Raw genomic sequence first — 22686 nt, forward strand, 5'->3', positions numbered from 1 at the left:
GTCCTTGAGCAAGACTCTGAACCCCTAGTTGCTCCCGGTGAGCAGGTTGGTACCTTGCATGGTTTCCTCCACCATCGGTGTATGAATGTACCCAGGGACGTGCTGGGCCCCTGATTCAGCCCAGGAAAAAGAGTTGGAGAGGCCCTCATTTTTTTTAATGTATATTTCGTCGTTGTTGGGTGGAAACCTTATATGTCCAAAACCGTTTGTTTTGTATTTATCGTTTAAAAAATGATTTAAACTAGTGAAAACAGCCGATCTACAAGCACACAACGCCTCGCGGTGCGAGGCGTTGTGTGCTTGTAGATCTGCTGTTTTCACTACTTTTGTGCAATGGAAAAAAATTATAAATTTGAAACTTGGAGATACGAGGTTTCTGCCCGACAGTGACGATTTACTTTGTTACTTTGTAGCCCCCAAAATGGAACAAAGACAGACATTTTATTTTTTATTTCTTTCCTAATGGCCGGCCTGGACCGGCCGGGAATGAACCGGCCGTTCGGGAGTTGTCCCGCTTTTCCCAATGGCCAGCACGTCCCTGAATGTACCGGTATGGGTGAATGTAATGAACAATCTCTGTAAAGCGCCTTGGATAAAGGCGCTAGATAAATGCACCATTTGTGTATACCGGTATGTGCGTGCATATAAAGTTGAGGAAATGTTTAAACGTTGCGTTAATTGATGGGTATTTTAGGACTGGCTGCTGACTTTAGAACGAAAGAATAGGATGATATAGAGTAGTAACAAAAGAGAGGCATTCAGCAAATCAATTTTACATATTTATAACTCATCTGTTGCTCAGAACACATCCATCAGCAATAGCTGGCATGTCTGAAGAGAAGCACTGCTTCAAGCACATGTCTGAAGAGAAGCACATAGTGAAGTAAGTGCTCCTTTTGATTATTTACATGCACACGCACGCACGCACTCACGCACGCACGCACGCACACACACTATATAGTATGTACTCGTACAATGTACTGTATATGATGTCATTGCAATAATGTCAACATTGCTTTTGTGTGAGGCAAACAATAGCAACACACACACACACACACACACACACACACACACACACACACACACACACACACACACACACACACACACACACACACACACACACACACACACACACACATACTGTACACACACACACACACACACACACACACACACACACACACACACACACACACACACACACACACACACACACACACACATTGTTGTTGTCAGGTGTAAACCTTGTATGTCCAAAACCTTCCTTTTTGGTTATTTTTGAAATAGTGAAAATAGCCGATCTGCACACAACGCCTTGCATCGCGAGGCGTTGTATGCTTGTAGATCTGCTATTTTCACTACTTTAGTGCGACACTTTTGTATGATGAAGTAGGGCTTTAATTGACCAAAAAAACTTTTAAACTTTTTTTAAAAAACCTTTTGTTTGGCACTGTATCGATAAGTTGTGCTTAAGTATTGCTATTTGCTTTTCTAAGTATGGCTGTTACACTTATGAGCGTTATTGACTGTTTTGACACTATATTCTTCGTTTTCTTTTTTTGTGTGTACCTTGCTCTTTTACTGTACACTGTAGTTTTTCTTTCTTTTCATACTTCTCTGTAACTTTGTAAATAACCTTAAACTGCTGTGCTGCTCCCGGGCGACTGATTTCCCCCCTTGGGATAATAAAGGTATCTATCTATCTTTTTGTGTTTAACAGTTATTTGTTAATCCTCTGTTCATTAGTAGACCGTGGGACACTTGCCGTCAGGTGCCAGTGGTCCATGATGAACAGACGCCTTGGAAAGTGATCAAGTTGCTTAAATTTGTCACTCTGTGTGTGGTGACACTGCTGGTGTTTGGATTGGCCATATGCAGCAAGGTACAGGATCCATAGTCAGAGAATATAGGCCTACAATATAAATTATACAATTATGTTAGTTAATGTTTTGTGTAATATTATGATAATATGTGCTCTATACTCTATGGCTCTAACTATTGTGATATTGGTACCCTTGGACCTAAAGGAGTAGTTCACCCAAAATACATTTATTTTCTGTAAATTATATACCCCATGAAGCCTTGAATTCACGAAGATATTTTTAGTTTTTGTCATATTCCTCAGCCAATCATTTCATCGGTCAGTAGGAGACTCAGTAGACTCCTGAATCCACCGGTCATCAAATTATTGTCTCAGGAATGCGACAAAAACAAAATCCAAGGCTTCATGGGGTGAACTATAATGGCTATGTGTTTTCAGACCTCCCTCCTGCTGCTCATCACCTTGTCAAGTGATACCATGCACACGGTGCCAGCGGAGCACAAACCCTTGACCCTGCTGTGTGTGGGCGGTACCCTGGTCACTCCCAGCATCCTTCTGCTGCTCAAGAGCCTCTGGAAGGCCTGCTTCAAAACCTCCAAAATACCAGCCAGAGCAACCGCTCTCTTTGTAAGAAACATTTGATATCAATACGAGTGCTTGAATTGCTTAACAGGTATATATACAAAAGGTGTGCACAGTAGAACGATGCCCTACTTGTAATAATAACGATGTACGCAGTTAAATTTCAGCGATGAAAGAGTAGCATGGCATATGATTACCACTCGCACTTTGTCTCTCCCGTCACTCTCTTCCACGGTCATTGTCTGCCTCTCTCCATCTGTCTCACTGTCTGGGTCATGTGATGACAAGGTTTTGGGGTTGTGTGTGAAACTGCAAGTATGAGTAGGCACATGGGATGTAATAAAGGATTCTAATTACATGGTGCAACCAAAGTAGATAGGCTATTCTTTGAGACACACATACAGGTATTTGATGAGGGGAGAAGAGGGAGGGGGGGGGGGGGGCATTTCTGTTCTGCCCTCTTCTTGGAGTTGCAAATATCACAGGTGTCAGCATAGCGTTTGTGGGGTGAAATGTCTACAGTGTTAAATAGTACAGTATCTTTTGCTGTCCTATAGTTCAAAACCTGACGACCATACCTGTGATTAGAACTAATATACTGTAGGCCTACAAGCCGTTTTGTTGCGTTTAATCGCAGGTAAAGAAGACCGTGTGCAGGAGTTATTTCTTTGATGTCAAGTCATTCTCTGAATTACTGTACTGAGTACACTCATAGAAACGTTTTAATGTAAGATTTTATACAATTACAAAGACTGGCAAAGTATTACTGTCCTCCATATTTGGTTTTCAGCCTAGGGGTCACTGTGACACTGAGTGCATACAATCTTACCCATATTTCATATGCATTTGAATTGAAGTGAATACGGTTTATTGTGGTCCCTGTCTATAACCATAGCAAACATATATGTGAACCCCAACAACACTTTACCAACAAATGAGTGACATGTTTAGCCGCCTAGTAAACCCAAAGCCCAAACTTGGCAGCTATTGGCAGTAATTACTGCACAGACCCCACATTTTATTCTGGAAATGTGTTTCTATAACACGCATTCTTGTCCACCTTCTTCACCTATAGTACAACCGGCCGGGTCTTCTCCTTCTATATCGTAATATTCCTCTGATTCATGATCTTCTCTGTGTTCTTCTGATTTCTGCAGGTTCTCTTCATAGACGTCCTGGTGGCACTGGGTTCTGCTGTCCTCCTCATCGTGGTGATGCCGTCGCTGGACATCATCACTAACGTGATGCTTCTTAATAGCATTGCCCTCCTCTCCGCTGTCTTCCAGGTGGTAGCCCGGTGCTCTGCCAGGGAGAGGAACTGGTTCCTCTTACCACCCATCTTGGCGTTCCTTCTCATCCTACTGGGACACGTTCTCTTTCTCCTCTCACAGCTGCTGGAGGAGAGAAGTGGAGAGATGGTTCTGTGGTCAGGCATGGCCGTCGTCGCGACCTTCTTGGTTTCACTCAACTGGTGGGAGAACTACGTCAGCTTGTTCAGCAGGAGCAGGAGCAGGAGCAGCACTGGTACCGCAGAGGGCGCCGGTGGACCGGGCTTCTTCTACCGTCTTTCTGAAGATTTAAAACACTCCCAGAACATTCAACACATCATGTCCAGCCTCATGAGGATCCTGGTGACGGCCGCCGTGCTCGGAGCGTTTGTCCCTCTGTCCGGCAGAGACTGGACCTCGCTCGCCACCGTCCCTGACGACGTAAAGAAAGTTGCGCTGACCCTCACCGGCGTCCAGCTCGTCTCTTCGGCCCTGTGTCACTGGTTTGCCTTGATGGCCTGCAAGATGCATGCCGTGCGGCGGAGCTTCCTCCTGCCCATGTACCTCGCCTCCCTGGCCGTTCTGGTCATCTTTGTTTCTGCGGTGATGATTTCCTTTCAGAACCACATAACCGACAACAAGTTGGCCCATAACTTCACCTTCACAAATTACTGCAATGACACTGTTCGTGTTTGGGGCCAAGATCTTCCATGGTTCCAGCTGTTGGTTTTGGACACGGCGCACACTTTGTGTAGTCGAGACCTAACCCAGATGACTGAGATGCTTCTGTTGGGAGGTATGAGAGTAATATTTGTCAAGAATTTGTCATTGTTATGAAATCATAGCATAAGTTTCCTGTTCACAAATACAACTAAGCCAACTTGACTCGAATCTAATTGCCTTTTATGGTTTGTAGATCTGCTATTTTCACTAGTTTGGGTCCCGGGGAGATCTCTTTTGGGTCTCAAGCTAAAAAGTTCGGGAACGATAGATACCTTTATTATCCCAAGGGGGAAATTTAGGGAACCACTGGTTTGTCAGGTGGATGGCTCATGTGGAGAATGAGGAGACAAGTAAGACAGGCTTACATGTGGGGGTCAGCATTAAGTGAGTCTGTTCAATGATTGATGATTGGAAAACTGGGAGAAAGATATTCTGATGTCGTCTTAAGTGAGTCTGTTTCAATGATTGATGATTGGAAAACTGGGAGAAATATATTCCGATGTCGTCAAACTTCATATCAAAGTCGATGACGAAAGCTTCAGTAGAGACGGTTGGGAGCAGGTAGAGTGGGTTTAAGGAAGGGGGAGAGGCATTAGAGCCCTGTCTATACTTTTTCACCAAAACCGAAGATTTTGGTCAAAAGGTCCTTTTCGACCATAAAATGATGTACCTTGCGACTTCTGAAAAGCATTAGACCGAATTATAGTTCGTAAATTTGCACATCGGAACATTTCGGAGATACTATGGACAGGCCTTAAGACTGCTACAGAGTGAACAAAGGAATGGATGAAAGTTGGAAGAGTTCACCTGGGACCTGTTTGCACAGCTCTGAGGGTTTCAGATAACCAAGGAGCTGACATATACTGCTGTGCTGGCTTGCAGGAGAGGGGGGGCAGTGATAGTGAAAGGAGATGAGGACGTGGTAGAGTCAGTCGAGAGGGAGGGGAAGGAATCAGGAGAGGGACGGAGAGGAGAGGATAGAAGAAGAGAGAGATAGGAGGGGTTTAGAGAACTCAGGTTCCATGGAGATGTGACAGTTTGAGGTTGGGTTTGGGTGGGAGCGTGGAGCGGGAGAGATGGATAAGGTTATAATGTGGTGATCTGAGACACGAGGGGGAGTGTATAGAGAGGTCAGAGGGATAGCGGAGAACACAAGCTCCAATTCATTACCACTGCCAGCTCTGATGATAGGAGAAGAAAGAGATAAGGACAGGTTGAAGACAAAAGAAAAGCAACATGAATATCTGTGGGTAGATGCCATCTTTTGGGAAGGAGCCGAAAAGAGCTATCCAGTTCTTCAAGAATACGAATAGATGAATGTGTTATTTTTATGAAATCATATACAAGTTTCATGTTCACAAATACAACTGAGTCAGCTTTACTTGGCTCTAATTGCCTTTTTTGAGGAGATCTTTTTTGGGTCTCCAGATAAAATATTTTGGAACCACTGATTTGTCAGATCGATGACACCAGTTGTAGGGCATCAGTGGGTTTAAGGACAGGTGCCGTTATGAACATACAAGTACAAAACGTGCTGTTTCTTAATTGTTCTACTCACTTTGAAGCAGATTACGTTTTCTGTCTCTCTGAAATGTGCATCACTTTAGATTTATTCTAGATGGTATCATGTTTTGAAGCACCTCTATTGTACTGTTGTGTAGGTTCAGCATTGGCTTGGTGGCTAGGTCTCCTGCTGTCCACCATCTACATCAGCACTCTGAAGCTGCAGCGCATCCAGAGGACCGAGCATCTGTTTGTCAGGAGAATGTATGAGGGAGCCTTTCTGGAGCAGTCCATGCTGCTCAACACACGCTTTGAGATAAAGAAGACTGGCACACGCAAGTTGTAAGTCTGTGTGTGTGTGCGTGTGTGTGTGTGTTGAGGGAGAGTGGATACTGTGTACGAACGATCATATAGACAAACGTTTATATAGACCCAACAAACCTAATAATTACAATTACCAATAAAAATGTATGGGTTCGGATAGACCCGTGAAGACGTCTGAATGTACGTGTCTCTTGTATGTGTTTCTTGTTCTAGTTTCACAGAATCAGTGACCGTGTTCGTGTGTGCAACCATGTGGCACGAGACTTCTGATGAAATGATGAAGATTATAATATCACTATTCCGGTGAGTTATGTTATTACACAAATTTGATGAAACAATAGTCTCATGAGACAGACAATTTTCAAATGCTAAAAATGTGTGTAAAATAAAGCGGATATCCACCTCATAAGTGACTTGTGTTTGAACCTTTCTTTTGTCAACTGAATACTTTATTAACATTTTGTAAATATTACAGAGGTATAATTGTACACTGATTGTTAAAAGGATAACACAAAAATCAGATGTTGAGCTTAGAGGACTTTACTAGGACCAGTTACTAATTGCAGACATTTGCCATGGCAGTTTTAAAGGACTTGTTGGTGTCTGTTGGAAGGGCTTTCCACATTTTGATGGTGTAGTGATTCACGGAAGTGGGGATTGAACCCGGGGCTCCTACTCACCAGACCAACACACAACCCATCATGCCTATAGGGCTGAGCCTGATTGGCAGAGCTGTTGTGCGCTGGTTCATGGCTGTACTACTGTAACTATGGGGGCTACAATGGCATAGCAGTAGAACGAAATTGAACCCCATATTTGGAGGTGTGTTTTCTAACTGGAAACCAAGTTAGTCTAAGCCTATCCAGCTTGCTGCCATTTCACATGAACTGATATAACATTTGTCATGAGCATCATCTAGTACGGTATGTCAGTTATTTTGTTTGTTTTTATCTCTGCCACTACAGGTTGGACCGGTACAGACCAAAGATGGCTTTAAATACTGGCGATGTGAGCTTTGAATGCCACGTCTACTTTGACGATGCTTTCAAAGACGTGCCAGGAAGTCAAGGCCGCCATGTCAATGAGTATGCAGAGGTCCTTGTGGAGGTCATCAAAGAGGTTTACAGGTAAAATGTATTCACATTTTACTCAATCATTTATAAAAAAAGATTGTTTGACTTCTATTTGATGTTTGGATTATAAAATTGACGTTTCATTGTTTGGTCAGCCTCGGGAATCTTGGTGGGAGAGTCCTCTGTCCTCTGTCTGATAAACTACAGTATAATTCCTACCTTCTTGCACTTTCAAGATTTTTCTAAATTGTTCAAAAATAGCAGATGTACAAGCTCTCAGGACGGCACAAAGTGACACACTGACACAGATGCTTTCCCGGGTTAAATGGGTTAAACATGCAGGCATCTCAAGCCATATACCGGTAGCTAACTGTCTTGATTTGATGGTCAGTATTTTCACACAGGTCAGTGGGAGACTGTTCACATTCAAGCCACCCATACCTGGACAGCGGCTGCTGAGGACGCCGTACGGAGGTCGTCTGGAGGTCACCATGCCTCAGGGGAACACCCTGATGGTTCATTTTAAGGACAAACACCTCATACGCCACAAGAAGAGGTGGTCCCAGGTATACAGATGAAATGTTTAGAGAGTGATGCAATCTATCCACCTTTTCATGAATTATAGAGTTGATACATTGTTGTTAGCAATTTGTGAAGTCCAGGGCAGGCCAAGGTGTCCAACTTAGGATAAAATATAAAATAAGAGTGGTTTAAGTGCACGAGGTAAACAAATAATCCTGGATGTTACAGATAGATAAGACAAAGAAACAAGTGAAATAGGAAATGCTATACATTTTGTCAACAAAAAAGTTTTTTTTTTTCTTTTCTTTTTTGAATGTTTTTTATCCCACGGTTTTTGCAACCCATTTTTCTCACCCGGTGACTACCTAACCTGCAGTCCTGGTTTCCGCTCTCCCCCTGCCGCGCCAGGGGACATTGGGGAGCACCCGGCTGGCTAGGGGGAGGTATATAGAAACCAGGACTACTGCATGTTTTTGTGTGAGGGCCTATGCCCAAGGAGACACGGGGAGAACATGCAAACTCACCACAGAAAGGCCCTATCGCCAACCCCACCTAGGGTGTGGGTGCTGATGACGCGGGTGGAGGAACACGCCCCCAGCACCCACAGCTTCCCCCGGCGGGAATCGAACCCAGGACCTTCTAGCTGTGAGGCGAAGTGCTAGCCACTGCACCACCGTGCCCCCCCATTTATTTTATTTCTTGATCAATTCTGTTGGTTTATTGTTTTCTAGGTCATGTACATGTACTACCATCTGGGTTGGAGGCTGACCAATAAATACTGGATGAATGGACGTAATATGAAAGAGCTGAAGAAACAGTTGGAGGTTCGATAAGTAGAAAACATGTTCTTATATCAATATACCGGTAGGAGTACGGTACATAATAATAATACCAATACTATATTTACTACTAATACTATTGCTAATGTTAATAATAATTATCATAATATAAACGCAAATAATCTGTGTGAGTGCATGTCCTGTAGTAGTGTAGTTCACATAATCGCAAGACTGTTCGACTTCAAACTATACATTACATAAGAATATAAGAACAGTTTTCTAAATACAAAATTCTACGAGTGGTTTCAGATTCATATACATTTCCATTGAACGTTACAAAAGAATTAAAATAATTGATAACCAAAACCCAAGCAGTCCACTCCACATCCTAACTATGAATTTGTCTCGCCCCCAGAAAGAGAAACAGAACACTTACATCCTGGCTTTAGATGGAGACACAGACTTCCAGCCGTCTGCTGTGATGGTGCTTGTGGATCGTCTCAGACAGTACCCAAACGTTGGTGCAGCCTGCGGACGAATCCACCCCACAGGGACAGGTTGGTACATGGGAAAAAATAACAAAAATACAGAAAACTTTAATTTAGAGAAGTTCCAAGGAATGTTGCATATTAGCTGCAAGAAAATTCACACAAGAAAAAGAATCAAGACGGTTTATAATGTGTTATCAAGAATCAAAGAGCGTTTGTAATTTGTCACTTACTCATAGAGTATACGTAGGTACAAGCAGCGAAATCTACTATTTAGGCATTTAGCAGACACTCTTAATCCAGAGCGACTTACAACAAGTAAGGTAATACATCAATACAATAAGCATGGTAATACATCAATACATCAACATTAATACATCAAATGCAGAGAAATAGAGATAAATAATGTAGGTAGACCGAGCACCTAATCAGTAAAAAAGCTTTAAATGAGCTAAAAAAGCAATCTATCTTTCATGTATGGTCGTTAGGTCCCATGGTGTGGTTCCAGAAGTTCGAGTATGCAATGGGACACTGGCTCCAGAAGACAGCAGAGCATGTGTTGGGCTCTGTGCTCTGCAGCCCAGGCTGTTTCAGCCTGTACAGAGCAGCTGCGCTCATGGACGATAATGTGATGAGGACATATACCACCAAGTCTACAGAGGCCATACACTATGTACGCAATGACCAAGGTAGGGGAGATGTCATATGTACCGGTAATATGATGCTTATTTGTTGACTGGGGTAACCAGTCACATTCAGTCACATTCAGCGTTTTGCAAGACTTTTTGATGATTGGTTCTCTATCACTTTTGCCTAAGGCATTTAGCAGACACTCTTAATCCAGTGCAACTAAATCGTATAGACTATCTGCCGATGCCATCATGACGTTTTCAGATAATTAACTTATTATTAACTTATAATTAACTTAAATTAACTATTTTCCCCCACTAAAAAACAACCATGCTAAGATATGGGTTTGAGTAAAAGGTTGATTTTCAACAAGACAAACAGTGCTTGGCTGCTGGAAGCATTGATGGATGGATGGATGGATGGATGGATGGATGGATGGATGGATGGATGGATGGATGAGTGGATGTGTATCTTGTCTATCTTGTTCATTCCACCCTTACCTGTTTTTCTGTTCCTGTTCAGGTGAGGACCGCTGGCTGTGTCTTTTGTTACTTCGGCAGGGATGGAGGGTGGAGTACAACTCTGCATCTGATGCCTATACCAACGCTCCAGAGGGCTTCAAAGAGTTCTACAATCAGGTACGCCCATAATAAAGGCATGTCACTCAAACATTATGAAACATAATGGCCATGGTTGCCATTTATTGATATAATCTATTATGACTTATTTGTTTACAATCACCTGTTTGCGAACTATTGCAAACTAACATCATGCAATGATGTTATTCAAGAGAGTGTTCTATTGCTTTTATACAGCAGTATTAACGATGTGAAGAAACATCAAAAAGATTACAAGACTATACCAAGTGTTATGTTATCCAGATAATATATACTGTGTATTCAGATGCTATGTTTGATGTCTTCCTGCTATCCTAGTAACTTTATTGGACTTAACTTTTTGGCACGGTTTTATACTTGTCCATTTACCCTGTTGTTGGTTGATTAAGAGTTCATGCTGTTCACTCTGATCTTGCATTTTGTCACTTTGGATGAGAGTGTGTGCTAAATGCCTACATGTATTATAAAATCCCAGCGTCGTCGATGGGTCCCATCCACCATGGCCAACACTGTGAATCTGCTAGGCTCCGGCTTTCTGACCTCTACTAGAAACCCATCCATCTCCAGACTCTACATCTTTTACCAGCTGATGAGCATGGTTACAGCCATACTGGGGCCTGCCACCATGTGCATCATGATTGCAGGTTGAATTAGATTTTTATTTTATTATAAGGTATTTATTGTTTAGCAAAACAATGAAGATGAAGAATGGTTTAATTATTTCCACACCCAAACAACTGCTTGATGTAAAGACAAATCATTGGTTAAAGGACACATTCCTAAGACAAAAATGTGATTATAGTAAATGTACACCCATAATCTGGAATCAATGGGGATGAATTCATTTTGGGTGTGAACCACTCCTTTAATTGATGATGTTACTTTAAGAAAAAAGCCAAAAAGGACAGTGTGTATAGTATAAGGGTAAAACAAATGTATCATTTTTGGGTATAGGCCTACTCATGTAATTTTGACTTCACTACATAGTGCATGTAGTATGTACCAATCAATGTCCATTTAATCAAAACTGCAACCAATCTACTTGTGTAAATGTAGCCTAATGTAAACTAAACTAACTGAAGCTCACCTAACCTACAGTTTAACTAAACTGCACATTGTATTTATTTATTTTCTTCCAGGAAGTTTGACATTGATGTTAAACATAGACTTCAACGGTGCATTGGTCCTGGCAGTATTGCCCCCTGCCGTCTACCTGGTTCTCTGTTTCAAGCTCAAGTCAGACACACTGGTCACTGTCGCTGCCGTCATGAGCATCTGCTATTCTATATTCATGTTGGCACTACCCATGATCTTAATAGGTAAGTAGGGATTAAAGGCCCCGCACTTAGGCTCTAATGTAGCCTGACAGCGCATTGTGGGTTCGAGTCCAGATCCTGACGATCTTCATTGCACGTCTCTCCCCAACTCTCTCTCCCTGTTTCCTAAATCCATCTCCATTTAGACTATCAATAAAGACAGAAGACAGACAGAAATCATTTTTAGACAGAAGCCCTAAAAATAGAAATAAGAAAAAGTAGTGATTAGATTGCAGATTCGATACATACGATTTGTATGATGTGTGTGTAATAGGCTTTAAGAAAAGAAAGAAGAAACATTTTCTTCATACTTAAAGAATAATAATAATAACCTCTATTTCTTGTACGCATTCTTGTTTTCAGCGGTTTTATTTTCATAACCCTTCATTACTGTTCCGACAGACACCATGATCAGGGAAGACACCATTTTGAGTCCCAGCTGTCTCTTCTCCATCTCCCTGGTGGTGGTGTGCTTTGTGACGGGCCTGATGCACCCTCAGGAGATCCACCTGTTGGGCTACGGTGTGCTCTACTTCCTGAGCGCACCCAGTGCCTACCTCCTGCTCATCATCTACTCCATCACCAACATGAACAACATGTCCTGGGGAACCAGGGAGGCTGCGCCCTCTGCTGGTGGGGCACAGAGGATTGCTGCGCCTACAGGTAGGCCTAGTTACCACAGGAACTACTTATTTAATTACTGTCCTTTTTTTGTTATGTTATATATCATTAGCACACAATTACTCACGTTAGACCATTAGAAATGTACCTTAGAATAGTCATTTGATATTTACCATTTCTTTTTCAGTTTCGGGTAGGAGATTCCTCCATGCTCTCCCAGATACAAGTACGAGCTGGACCAAATGCTGTGATTGCCTCTGCTGGAAGGCTGGTAAAGAGAACATGGCGTCTATAGAGGTGGTGGAGCCTGTGGACGGTCCTTATCCCATCCTAACAAAGCACATAGAACATTCTATGGAGGAAGAGAGGCAAGTATTCATTGTTGGATAATGGGCATTTAGGATGTAGAATAAGGGTACATTTTTTTATCATGTATGTAATATCAATTTATATTGTTATATTTAAAGCTTTCAATTTAATATTCATTGCAGGTGAATACTATGTCACTTCCTTGTTTTTTATTGTGAGAGAAGAACCATTTTAATTATTTTTATGACATAAGGACTTAATGAATTGCTCACATAAAAGATTTGATTGATTGCACTGATTAGAGTAATGGATGGCAGTGATACTGTAAAGAGCTACATGTATATAGTAATATTATAAAATAATACTTTAATTTATTTTTGCCTCAGGGAAGAAGATCCTCTTTTGACTTGTGTTCATCAAGGTAAGGCCACACAAATATCCCTCTACTTGCTTAGAAATAACATAGAATCTTGTCATAGATGTAGACAACACAAAAGGTCTTCAAATAGGCCTATCACCTTTCTTCTTTATGATTATTCATTTATACTCTTGTTTCTCCCTCATTGACTGCAGACTGGATCATGCAGTTACAGACCTTGTCTGAGGAGATGTCCCTACATGAACATACACTTGACACAGTGAGTGGACCATTATCATTATCCCCCCCCCCCCCCCCCCCCCCCCGTTTCTCCCCAATTTAGTCATTATGCCAATTAATTCCTCCCCACACACATTTGTGTCTGTTCGCTGGTGTTGTATCCTACTGACTCAGACTGCCATTGAGGAGCCCCCGCTGGGAGGACGTAGAGCATTTTGCCCTACTCCTCCCGGCCCAACACTCCCTGCTGTGTGATTATGAATTCCACATGAATTCCACAGGATAGACCTCCCTCACCTGTGTCTTGATTGGCTCCCTGGCAGGTGTAGGAATACGTGCAGTGATATCACAGTAGTGAATTACCATCTTGTATAGTGTTTGGTTGGAATGCTGTGCCAGCTAATACTCAGTCATCCACAGCACATGATTGGACACCTGACATGAAGTACAGTTACAGTACAGAATACGTAGGTGTTGCACCTCATTTAAGAGTTTCTCCACAGGAAGAGGAGGAGTTTTGGAAGGAACTACAGAAGAAGTATCTTGAACCACTGGCAGAGGACAAAGACAAACAGATGAAGATCACCAAGAGCCTCAGAGAACTCAGGAACAAGGTATGAATGAAGATGTCCCAAAATGAAGAAACAGAGTTGAAACACATTTATGGAAATATTTTGCATAATCACACCCACAATGTAGACTGAATAAATCATTTTATTTACAGTATTTTGATTGCATTATGGCACTTTTTCCTATTATCTTACAAAGTATGAGGCTCCCGTTTTGGGGGGGAATGGAACCCTGACCATGTACGCACTGTATAGGCTGGTCTGAGAACAGTGGCCACAAGCATAAAGATGTCATTTTATTTTTCTCTCATGCAGGTGTCTTTTGTGTTCTTTTCCGCCAACTCCTTGTGGCTGGTGACAGCGTTTATCCTCCAGTTCATCAACCTGAAGGTTCCCATTCCCAAGGTCAACCTGACCATGGAACACACCGGGGAGTACATGCACATCGACCCGGTTGCATTCATGTCTCTCTTCAGCTTTGCCTTGTTGATCGGTATTCAGTTCTTGACCATGCTCTATCACAGGTGAGCACTTCTGCTTCACTGGATCAGACACGTTTCTTTGTTTTTTTTCGCTCTCAGTGATTATGCACAATTCAGTATAAACTGGTCACAACTCATAAAATGTCATCTAGCATTGTGGCGTACGTTGCTATCGTCATTCTCTTTAAGTTAATTCATTCATACAAGTGCAGTCTGTTACTTCACGTTCATTACATACCCAGTGCATCTCAGTTAGTTCATTTAACTCATTCTGTGCCTATCCCGAACATGTTCGGGATATGTTCAATCCAAAACAATATTTTTTTTATTAATTGACTTACCCTGAGCTGCTTGTAGAGCCGTGGGTGGTCCTGGCTCGTCCTACACTAGCCAGCTAGCCATTTTACATGGTCCGACGATATATTCCATTAAAAATGGTTTAAAATACATTTTTGAGACCCCCAATGTTCACCGAATGTTCAGCGCCGCTTCCGGAACGTAGTCCAGTGTGCCTATCCCGAACATGTTCGGGATTTTTAATGAAATTAATAAAATGATCCGAGGCCTTCTGAAGCCTGAGCCTAAATTTAAAATCCAGTGGCCCAAATCCTGGGGAAGCCATGCCGGCCGTGAGCCGCCAACGCCGCCGAATCCAATGAAAAACCACATCTTTGGAGGCCCATATCTCTGGATTGTGTTTTTAGGGATGTGGCGCGAGGTTTATTTACGGCGAAATCGCCGAAAAATGATCTTTAAAATGACAAAATGGGAATAGCTATTCTGTTAGCATTATCATCCGGGACCTTTCCATGACGTGCACGAACGTGAGCACGCGCGTCACTGCAACGTGAGCCCCCGGATGCTAATGCAGTCCCCTATGGGAGAAAGTCTGGCATTCTTTGGTGCCCTCTAGGGGCTGGCACTGGAAGCGTTAAGCAGTCCTCTATTCTTTGTTCATTCTACAACCACATTCAAAATTACGTGTTTCTTTTCTTTCCAGATTATACACATTGATCCACTATGTGGCCTTTGAGGACACAGAGTCCAAGTCGAGAAAACAACAAGCTAAACAACATCTGGATTATTTACCACAGGACAATGAGGTAACAAGTACCACAACTACTGCAACTACTACACTGTATGGCAACAAGAAGTAGTATTCAAACCATTGTCAAATATCCCTGACTGTTACTGTTTATTGTTAGCCTTTGATTTTCTGATGTACCAGATGGATGGTGAACTTTACAGATTGTCAAGTTGGTTATCCATTATAAAATGGCTATTTAACTATTTGTTATCGGCTTTAAAGCTTCAACCATATGTGTAATGTTGTACTACTTCAATGAATAATTCTATTATTCTATTTGATCCAGGTCCATCCAAACCTTTCTAAGATCCTGGAATCTGACCGTGAGGATATATCTGAGGTATCATTCTAAACCTGTACAATAGCTTTACAGATTGTCAAGTTGGTTATCCATTATAAAATGGCTATTTAACTATTTGTTATCGGCTTTAAAGCTTCAACCATATGTGTAATGTTGTACTACTTCAATGAATAATTCTATTATTCTATTTGATCCAGGTCCATCCAAACCTTTCTAAGATCCTGGAATCTGACCGTGAGGATATATCTGAGGTATCATTCTAAACCTGTACAATAGCTTTTTGATGATTGAAACAGTGCAAATAAAAAATATGGACAGTATGGAACGATAATACATAATTTTGTGAACGATAATACATATATGTTCTGCTCTGTAGTCTAGTAACACACAGCTTATTCAAGAAAGGTTCAATACAAGTGCAGTTCAAACAGACCAAGAATGGAAAAGGGATCCTTTTTTTTCTTGGTTGTTTTGACTAACTTTGTCCTCTTAAAAAATATTATGTTTAGGTTAATTCTGTCTTTTTCCGTCTTGTTACTTAACTTGTTAATTTAGAATGGCTGTTAGTTTTAAATTGTGTTTTGTTCTGTAAAGCATTTGTTGATGCTTATCTCCTTTTCATAGATCCTGGACTCTGACTTTTACGAAGCCACCACTGACACTGACTCCAATGATGGATCGAGTATGGGGTCAATGGGTCATCAATTTTAATCAAATGAGGGTCACACATAGCAAACCTTTGCTAGGAGCGAGGCTTAATGACTTCAACAGAAAGGCTCGATGATGTTCACATCCCTGTCCTGTCCTGTCTTGACTTGACTTTATTTATGTGTAAACTACCAAGGAGGACGCGTCTACTCTTCTGTCTGTCACGGTCCTCCAAACATGTGTTTACCTTTTTCCTGTCTTTTCTTTTTTTTTTTTTTATCCCACAATTTTGTAACCCATTTTTTCACCCAGTGCTAATTGCCTATGTAATCCTGGGCTCTGCTCTCCCTCTGCCGCGCCTGGGGAGACAACGGACTGACCTCATGCTTCCTTCTATGCGTGAGGAGTCCAAGTTGCTTCTTTTCACCTGACAGTGGAGATTTCCCTGGTTTGGACGTAGCGCGTGGAAGGAACACGTTATTCCAACCAGTTCCTTTCCCCTCCATCAAGCGCCCCGGCTGGCCAGGGGGAGGCATTATTGAGACCAGGATTACGTGCATGTTTTTGTGAGGGTATCAACCCTAGGAGACACGGGGAGAACATGCAAACTCCACACAGAAAGGCCCTATCGCCAACCCCACCAACCCCTTTCCTGTCTTTTCTTTTCCTTCTTTTTTTGTTAGTTTAGATTATTGAGAAATGTCAATACATCCATGCTGTCTCATCGTTCGATAAATGTAAAATGTATTTAAGTTCTTATTAAATGAACAATTCACGTCTCCTTTTTTGTATTTATCATTGCTGCGCATTCTGAGGAACAAGCCAAAGAATATAAATACACTTTTTTTTGTATTGTTATTCATTGATAATATGAGTTTGTAAAACTATACATTTATAGCTCATATGTATACGTTCTATATTTGGAACAGTAATTGCAAGGTCAGTGTAGGCTACTGTACACTATGTTTCTAATGTTGTCTCTGTGTTTACTTTGAATATAACTTCTCCTTATAGTTTAAGGAGAAGGTGGTCACCTCTATCCAATGTCGCACCTTGGAAAGGAGAAAAACAACTTAACAAGTGAACCAGATGTTGTAAGCATACATGTATTAGATTAGAAGAAAGAAGGTCTTTGTCATACACTTTATAGGGGTCGGTGAAACAACCCTCAGTCTCTTGCCTATTGTGTACTTGATACTTGATTGTTTTTTAGCTTGTTTTATAAAATATTAATATCATATAAACTATTTGTGTCTTTTATGTTCATGCATTGGCTAATGGCTACACGTCATCATCTCATAAATCGGCATTAACACAATGATTCCGAGATGTACAATCAAATAAATAATAATTCATAAAATATAGGTAACAATACCCACCCAGTCATTAAAGGTAGAGAAGGTCTTGAAAATATTTTTTGTACGCTACTCAAATAATTACATTTATTTATGATTATTTTAATACTAACTGTGGAACTGTCCCGTAAATGTCTGCATTTGGGTACAGTAAGTTCCATAGCATTTTCAGGTCTTTCTTATTTATACCACTAGATGGCAGCAAAGACATTGTGTCAGTGTCTTTTTTGGTAGCAGCGTTGATGAAGCAAGGCCTTTCGTTTAACAACCTCTGCAGATTACAAGAAATCACGTGTGGCTGCGCCCCGCCCCCCTCTCTCTCTCCTTCACTCTGTTTGTCCTCACTTGACCTGCAGAACACGGAACACTATTCTCATTTTGGATAACATACCTGCCTCTAGCACCACCACGCCACGTGTTTATTTGATATGCAGTCATCAATCAATCAATCAATCAATCAATCAATCGATCGATCGATCAATCAATCAATCAATCAATCAATCAATCGATCAATCAATCAGCTACTGTCTTGTAGCTCAGCAAGGTTTGTTCAAGTTCAACAGAGTAACAGTGGATAATAAATATATAATCAACAAGTTAAAACATTTACAAACAGTGATTTTGGTAGATATGTGAAAAGGTTAATCAGATGAAACATTTAGTAATTTTGTGTGGAAAAGCCCTTTCATTTAAAATTAATTTATAGCCCACTTTCTCTGAACAGTAAAGTACAAGTAGTGTATCATTGAAAACAAATAGGCCATGCAGCACAATATTCCAGGTGAGAGGGTGAGGTGAGTGGTGGGCTTTAGGCCTGCCTCCCTACACCAGCAGTTTTTGGATCCAGTTTCAACCACAAATATACCATTTCTATCTTCCAGTTAAACAAATAATGTTAAATACTGTAGAACATGGATGTCAATATACATACAAATAATTATACTCAGAAAGGCCCTATTTTATTCTCATTTAAAAAGATGATTTGCATGCATTTTACCAGCCAAGTAGCAAAGATAAAGGGGGCATTTTAATGTTATGCCAGGGGATCTGTGGATCTTGCCTATAATGTAATGAAACACTGCAAACACATTGTATCAGACCCACTTGCATTCATTTGGCCATAGTTTAGCTGAGCCAGGAGCTGCACTCCAAGACTAAATGAAAGTGAAAGAAAGCAAAGAAGGGGTTTTCCAGTGTGTCGGTATGGTATGACTGACTATGATCTGTGTGTTGCAACTTGCTGCCAACTGGTAGGCCTACATTATTGTGGTGCTGTTTACCAAACCAGAGATAAATATACTGGGTCTGGGAGGAGTTTGGTAGTGTACTTTGGTCTTACATAATTAGGCGTTAATGTTGAATGTCGATGATGAAATAGTTGAAAGTGCATTAACAACTCCATTTTTTCCCCTCCTTTTTTTTTTTTTTCCTGGTAAGCGATTTGGATGAAAGTCACTGTCTACCCAAATAAAATAATGGAGCACTCGACTGGTCTGCACGTTACTTTTTTACTATTGCAGGTGTTTCGATGCTTAACACATCTTCCTCAGAGTCAAAACATGAATTTAGATTATTTGTGTGCCATTTAGTTGCAGTGTAGATCGTGTTGGCAAATAACCATGTCCACGATCCAACCACAAGCCACATCCAACCCTTAAAGTTATCAATAGGGGAGTGGTGATGATGATGATATCAGTATCACATGGTGCTGACTAGCAGCATCTTTACCATTGTATCAACGAGGATATGTGCCAAAAAACATCAGTAAAAAGCTGTTGTTTGATACCTAGGGGCTTTCCACTATGTTGCTGTGGTCAGTGGAACAATACAAATCCAGACATATTGCCTGGACTCTTGAAGAATGAAAGTAAAGGTATGAAATACAGTCAAATCAAAAAAGAGTGCACTGTAGATGCTGCGTGCACGGTGAAGTGAGGTGAAGTAAATTTGATATAGCGTAATGTTCTGCATTTGACACCCTACCTTTGGGATTTAATTTCGACAACACATCAAGGTACGATTTTATTTATTACATTTGTCATCAATATTCAGCATAGTAAAGAGAACTCATGTACGCAGAATGAAACGGATACTGTTTAGCGTTGAACAGGATAACAAGCGAAAGCGTTAGATTTGAAGTCAGGTTACACAACACAACTGAACCAAGGTTTAAGTTAGAATATGCCTATGTGTGCACTTTCTCTAACTCTGTTGGTTCGGTTTTGTGCAGACATCTATTATCACTGTTGCTGTTTTCCTGTTACCTGGGGCCTTAGGCTACTTTCCTTCCCTCCTCTCAATTTGTGTTATAGAAACACTGTTTAGGGTCTTCTTGATGGAGGACAGACCCCCAAACTTCTAAAAACAGGGACCATTATAATAGCAGCATTAGTGTTCAAGCCAAGAGGATTTTCAAAGTGCATTCATTTATTAGTTATTTATTAGTTATTCACCCCACATATCCACACGTCACAGACACATGAGTGAGTAGGTTTGAGAGTGTTGCTCAAGAACAGTTCATCTTTAGTTACCAGGGACACTCACCTTAAAACCCTATCATGGATAGGCCTAAAACCTAATCATGTCATGTTGATTATTTGGTTGTTTTTGTACTTTATTTGTAAACTTTAACTTTTTTCATGACTAAAGGTTTTAACGTTTTGTATATATTTATCTTATTGTTCATAACATGTACTACTTCATTGATACACTGTATGTAAGTTTGTTTAAGTATTTGAGTAAAGGTACTCTTTTTGAGGGGTGGAGCTATGTATCCAGTGTCTGTGATTGGAGTAGGTGGTTTGAGCACCACCCTACTCCCAGGTGTTATACCTTACAATTAAGTAATGGTCCTGTATATAAGGGGTTCTTTGTTTGTTACTACAACTTTTGCCTGATGAAGACGTAAAGTCGAAACGTTGCAGCCAGTTGCCTATAATAAAAGTAAGTTTTTGAAGCATATGAACAGTGTGCGGGCGTTTTTCTCCTCTCCATTATCTGATACCTTGATGTCCAGCACCTGGCCTGAATATAGGCTTGAGATGTGCACACAATCTTGTCTATGAACATCTTTAGTTACACACACCGTAGATTTGAGTAAAGATGGGACCTTTCGGTGATGGGGCTGTGTCCCTTAATACTTTAGTCAGGAACACTCACGTCAAAGTAGGTTTAACCATTTATTGCATAAATGGAATACAGTTAATTTTGGCACTTGAAGGGCTCTGCTTTCGGAGATGTTCCCTGAATTTTGTGCATGCATTTTGAGCATGCTAAGCAAAATCAGAGAACGCCAAGCAATACCCCCCATAGGTGTACAATAGCAGAACTTAGTCAGTCAAAATCACAGTATTTGAGCTTAGCCAGACTGATCATGCATAAACGTGTCCTGCATAAACGCTGAAGCTTCATTTTAACATGAGAGAGTGAGTCCATCAACTGGCCCTTCATATGTATTTTTGTTTTTTTGTGTGTCGGTTTAATGGCCATAATTCTTTTCGGTTAGAGTGTCCGCCCTGAGACTGGGAGGTTGGGGTTCGAACCCTGGTCGGGTGATGCCAAAGACTCCCTGCTTACTGCTTGGTTGGCATCAAGGGTTGGATTGGGGTAAGTCCCTACGACATACTATTGTCATGTACTTGTACAGGAGATAGGCTCCTAGCCTTGTGGGCCTCATTGGCAAGGCTTACATACATACATACACACACACACACACACACACACACACACACACACACACACACACACACACACACACACACACACACACACACATACTATACATACATACTATACATACATACTATACATACATACATACATACATACATACTGTACTATACATACATACCGTATTTTCCGGACTATAAGGCGCACTTAAAAGCCTTTAATTTTCTCAAAAAACTACAGTGAGCCTTATATATGGATCATTCATTGACATTGACATTCCCTTTAGCACAGCTTCATCTGTTGGATGCATAAGCGTCTATTATGTGCGCCTTATAGTCAGGTGCGCCTTATATATGAAAACAGTTTGAAAATAGACCATTCATTGACAGTGCGCCTTATAGTCATGTGCGCCTTATAGTCCAGAAAATACTGTACATACTTGCTCACACAGTTACACTCGTCAAATATACTGTTGGCCAATTTGCTGATTAAGGGCTTAAAACACTCCGGATGCTGACGACGCGTGCACACGTCAAACTCGTCAATGTCTCTCTGTGCCTTCAAAGTGTCTGATAGGGTTTTATATTAACGCGTAGCTTGCTGTCTGGGGTAGCCGCGGCTGAAGAGAAACAGTCCATTTCCCAGAATGCAACAGGAGATAACGTGATCAGGAAATCCGGTTTCCCAATACAGGCCAGTGTTATGAGATTTACAAAAGTGGACTTATCTCATAATCTAACTCCAGATCACGTTCATGCTTAAAACGAGCCCTTCTCTATACCAGCTGTTACAAAAGTACCGATGGCCGCGATTGTAATTTTTCTGTTCTGTGTGAAAGAAAATACAATTGCACGGAAATACCAGAATTACTCGGATTACATTTACTTTTACTCCGAGCCTCCAAAATAAGGAAAAATCTATAAAATACCATGCCACTCAGCGATTAAATCATTGTTTAATCAACAGCATCCAATGTGTTAAGAGCACTGTGATGATCTTTGGTAAGTAAATCGTGTGTGTGTGTGTGTGTGTGTGTGTGTGTGTGTGTGTGTGTGTGTGTGTGTGTGTGTGTGTGTGTGTGTGTGTGTGTGTGTGTGTGTGTGTGTGTGTGTGTGTGTGTGTGTGTGTGTGTGTGTGTGTGTGTGTGTGTGTGTGTGTGTGTGTGTGTGTGTGTGGTAGATAGTGTGGTAGATAGTGACATACAGTATATACTGTAGTAACAGTCCTTACCCTGAGGACGTAACAGAAAACCGTGTATACAGTAGGCTGCATGTGCATCTAGCAGCTCTTGTAGACAACTATTCCACAATCTCCGAATGCTGACATTTGAAAATTGTGTGAGGCAACAGTCTGGGCTGGCCACTAGGAGACTAGTTCAAAGATGATTATAGAGGTGG

At 41.2% G+C, this 22686-nt stretch overlaps 1 protein-coding gene across 1 annotated transcript; it reads left to right on the forward strand.

The window, feature by feature from the left end:
• Positions 1 to 827: 827 nt before the first annotated feature.
• On the forward strand, positions 828 to 15386 carry LOC308293033 (chitin synthase chs-2-like; the record flags this gene model as incomplete). Its single annotated transcript, XM_080735463.1, has 19 exons — positions 828 to 883; positions 1750 to 1885; positions 2264 to 2452; positions 3565 to 4471; positions 6060 to 6243; positions 6439 to 6528; positions 7191 to 7352; positions 7690 to 7864; positions 8552 to 8644; positions 9015 to 9156; positions 9576 to 9776; positions 10240 to 10355; positions 10810 to 10978; positions 11474 to 11653; positions 12053 to 12313; positions 13154 to 13218; positions 13682 to 13792; positions 14063 to 14271; positions 15230 to 15386. The coding sequence occupies 19 exons, from the start codon at positions 828 to 830 to the stop codon at positions 15384 to 15386; spliced, it is 3603 nt and encodes a 1200-aa protein (XP_080591589.1).
• Between the last annotated feature and the right edge of the window lie 7300 nt (positions 15387 to 22686).

This window comes from Nannobrachium achirus (genome assembly GCF_963921795.1).
Source record: "Nannobrachium achirus genome assembly, chromosome: 10".
NCBI lineage: Eukaryota > Metazoa > Chordata > Actinopteri > Myctophiformes > Myctophidae > Nannobrachium > Nannobrachium achirus.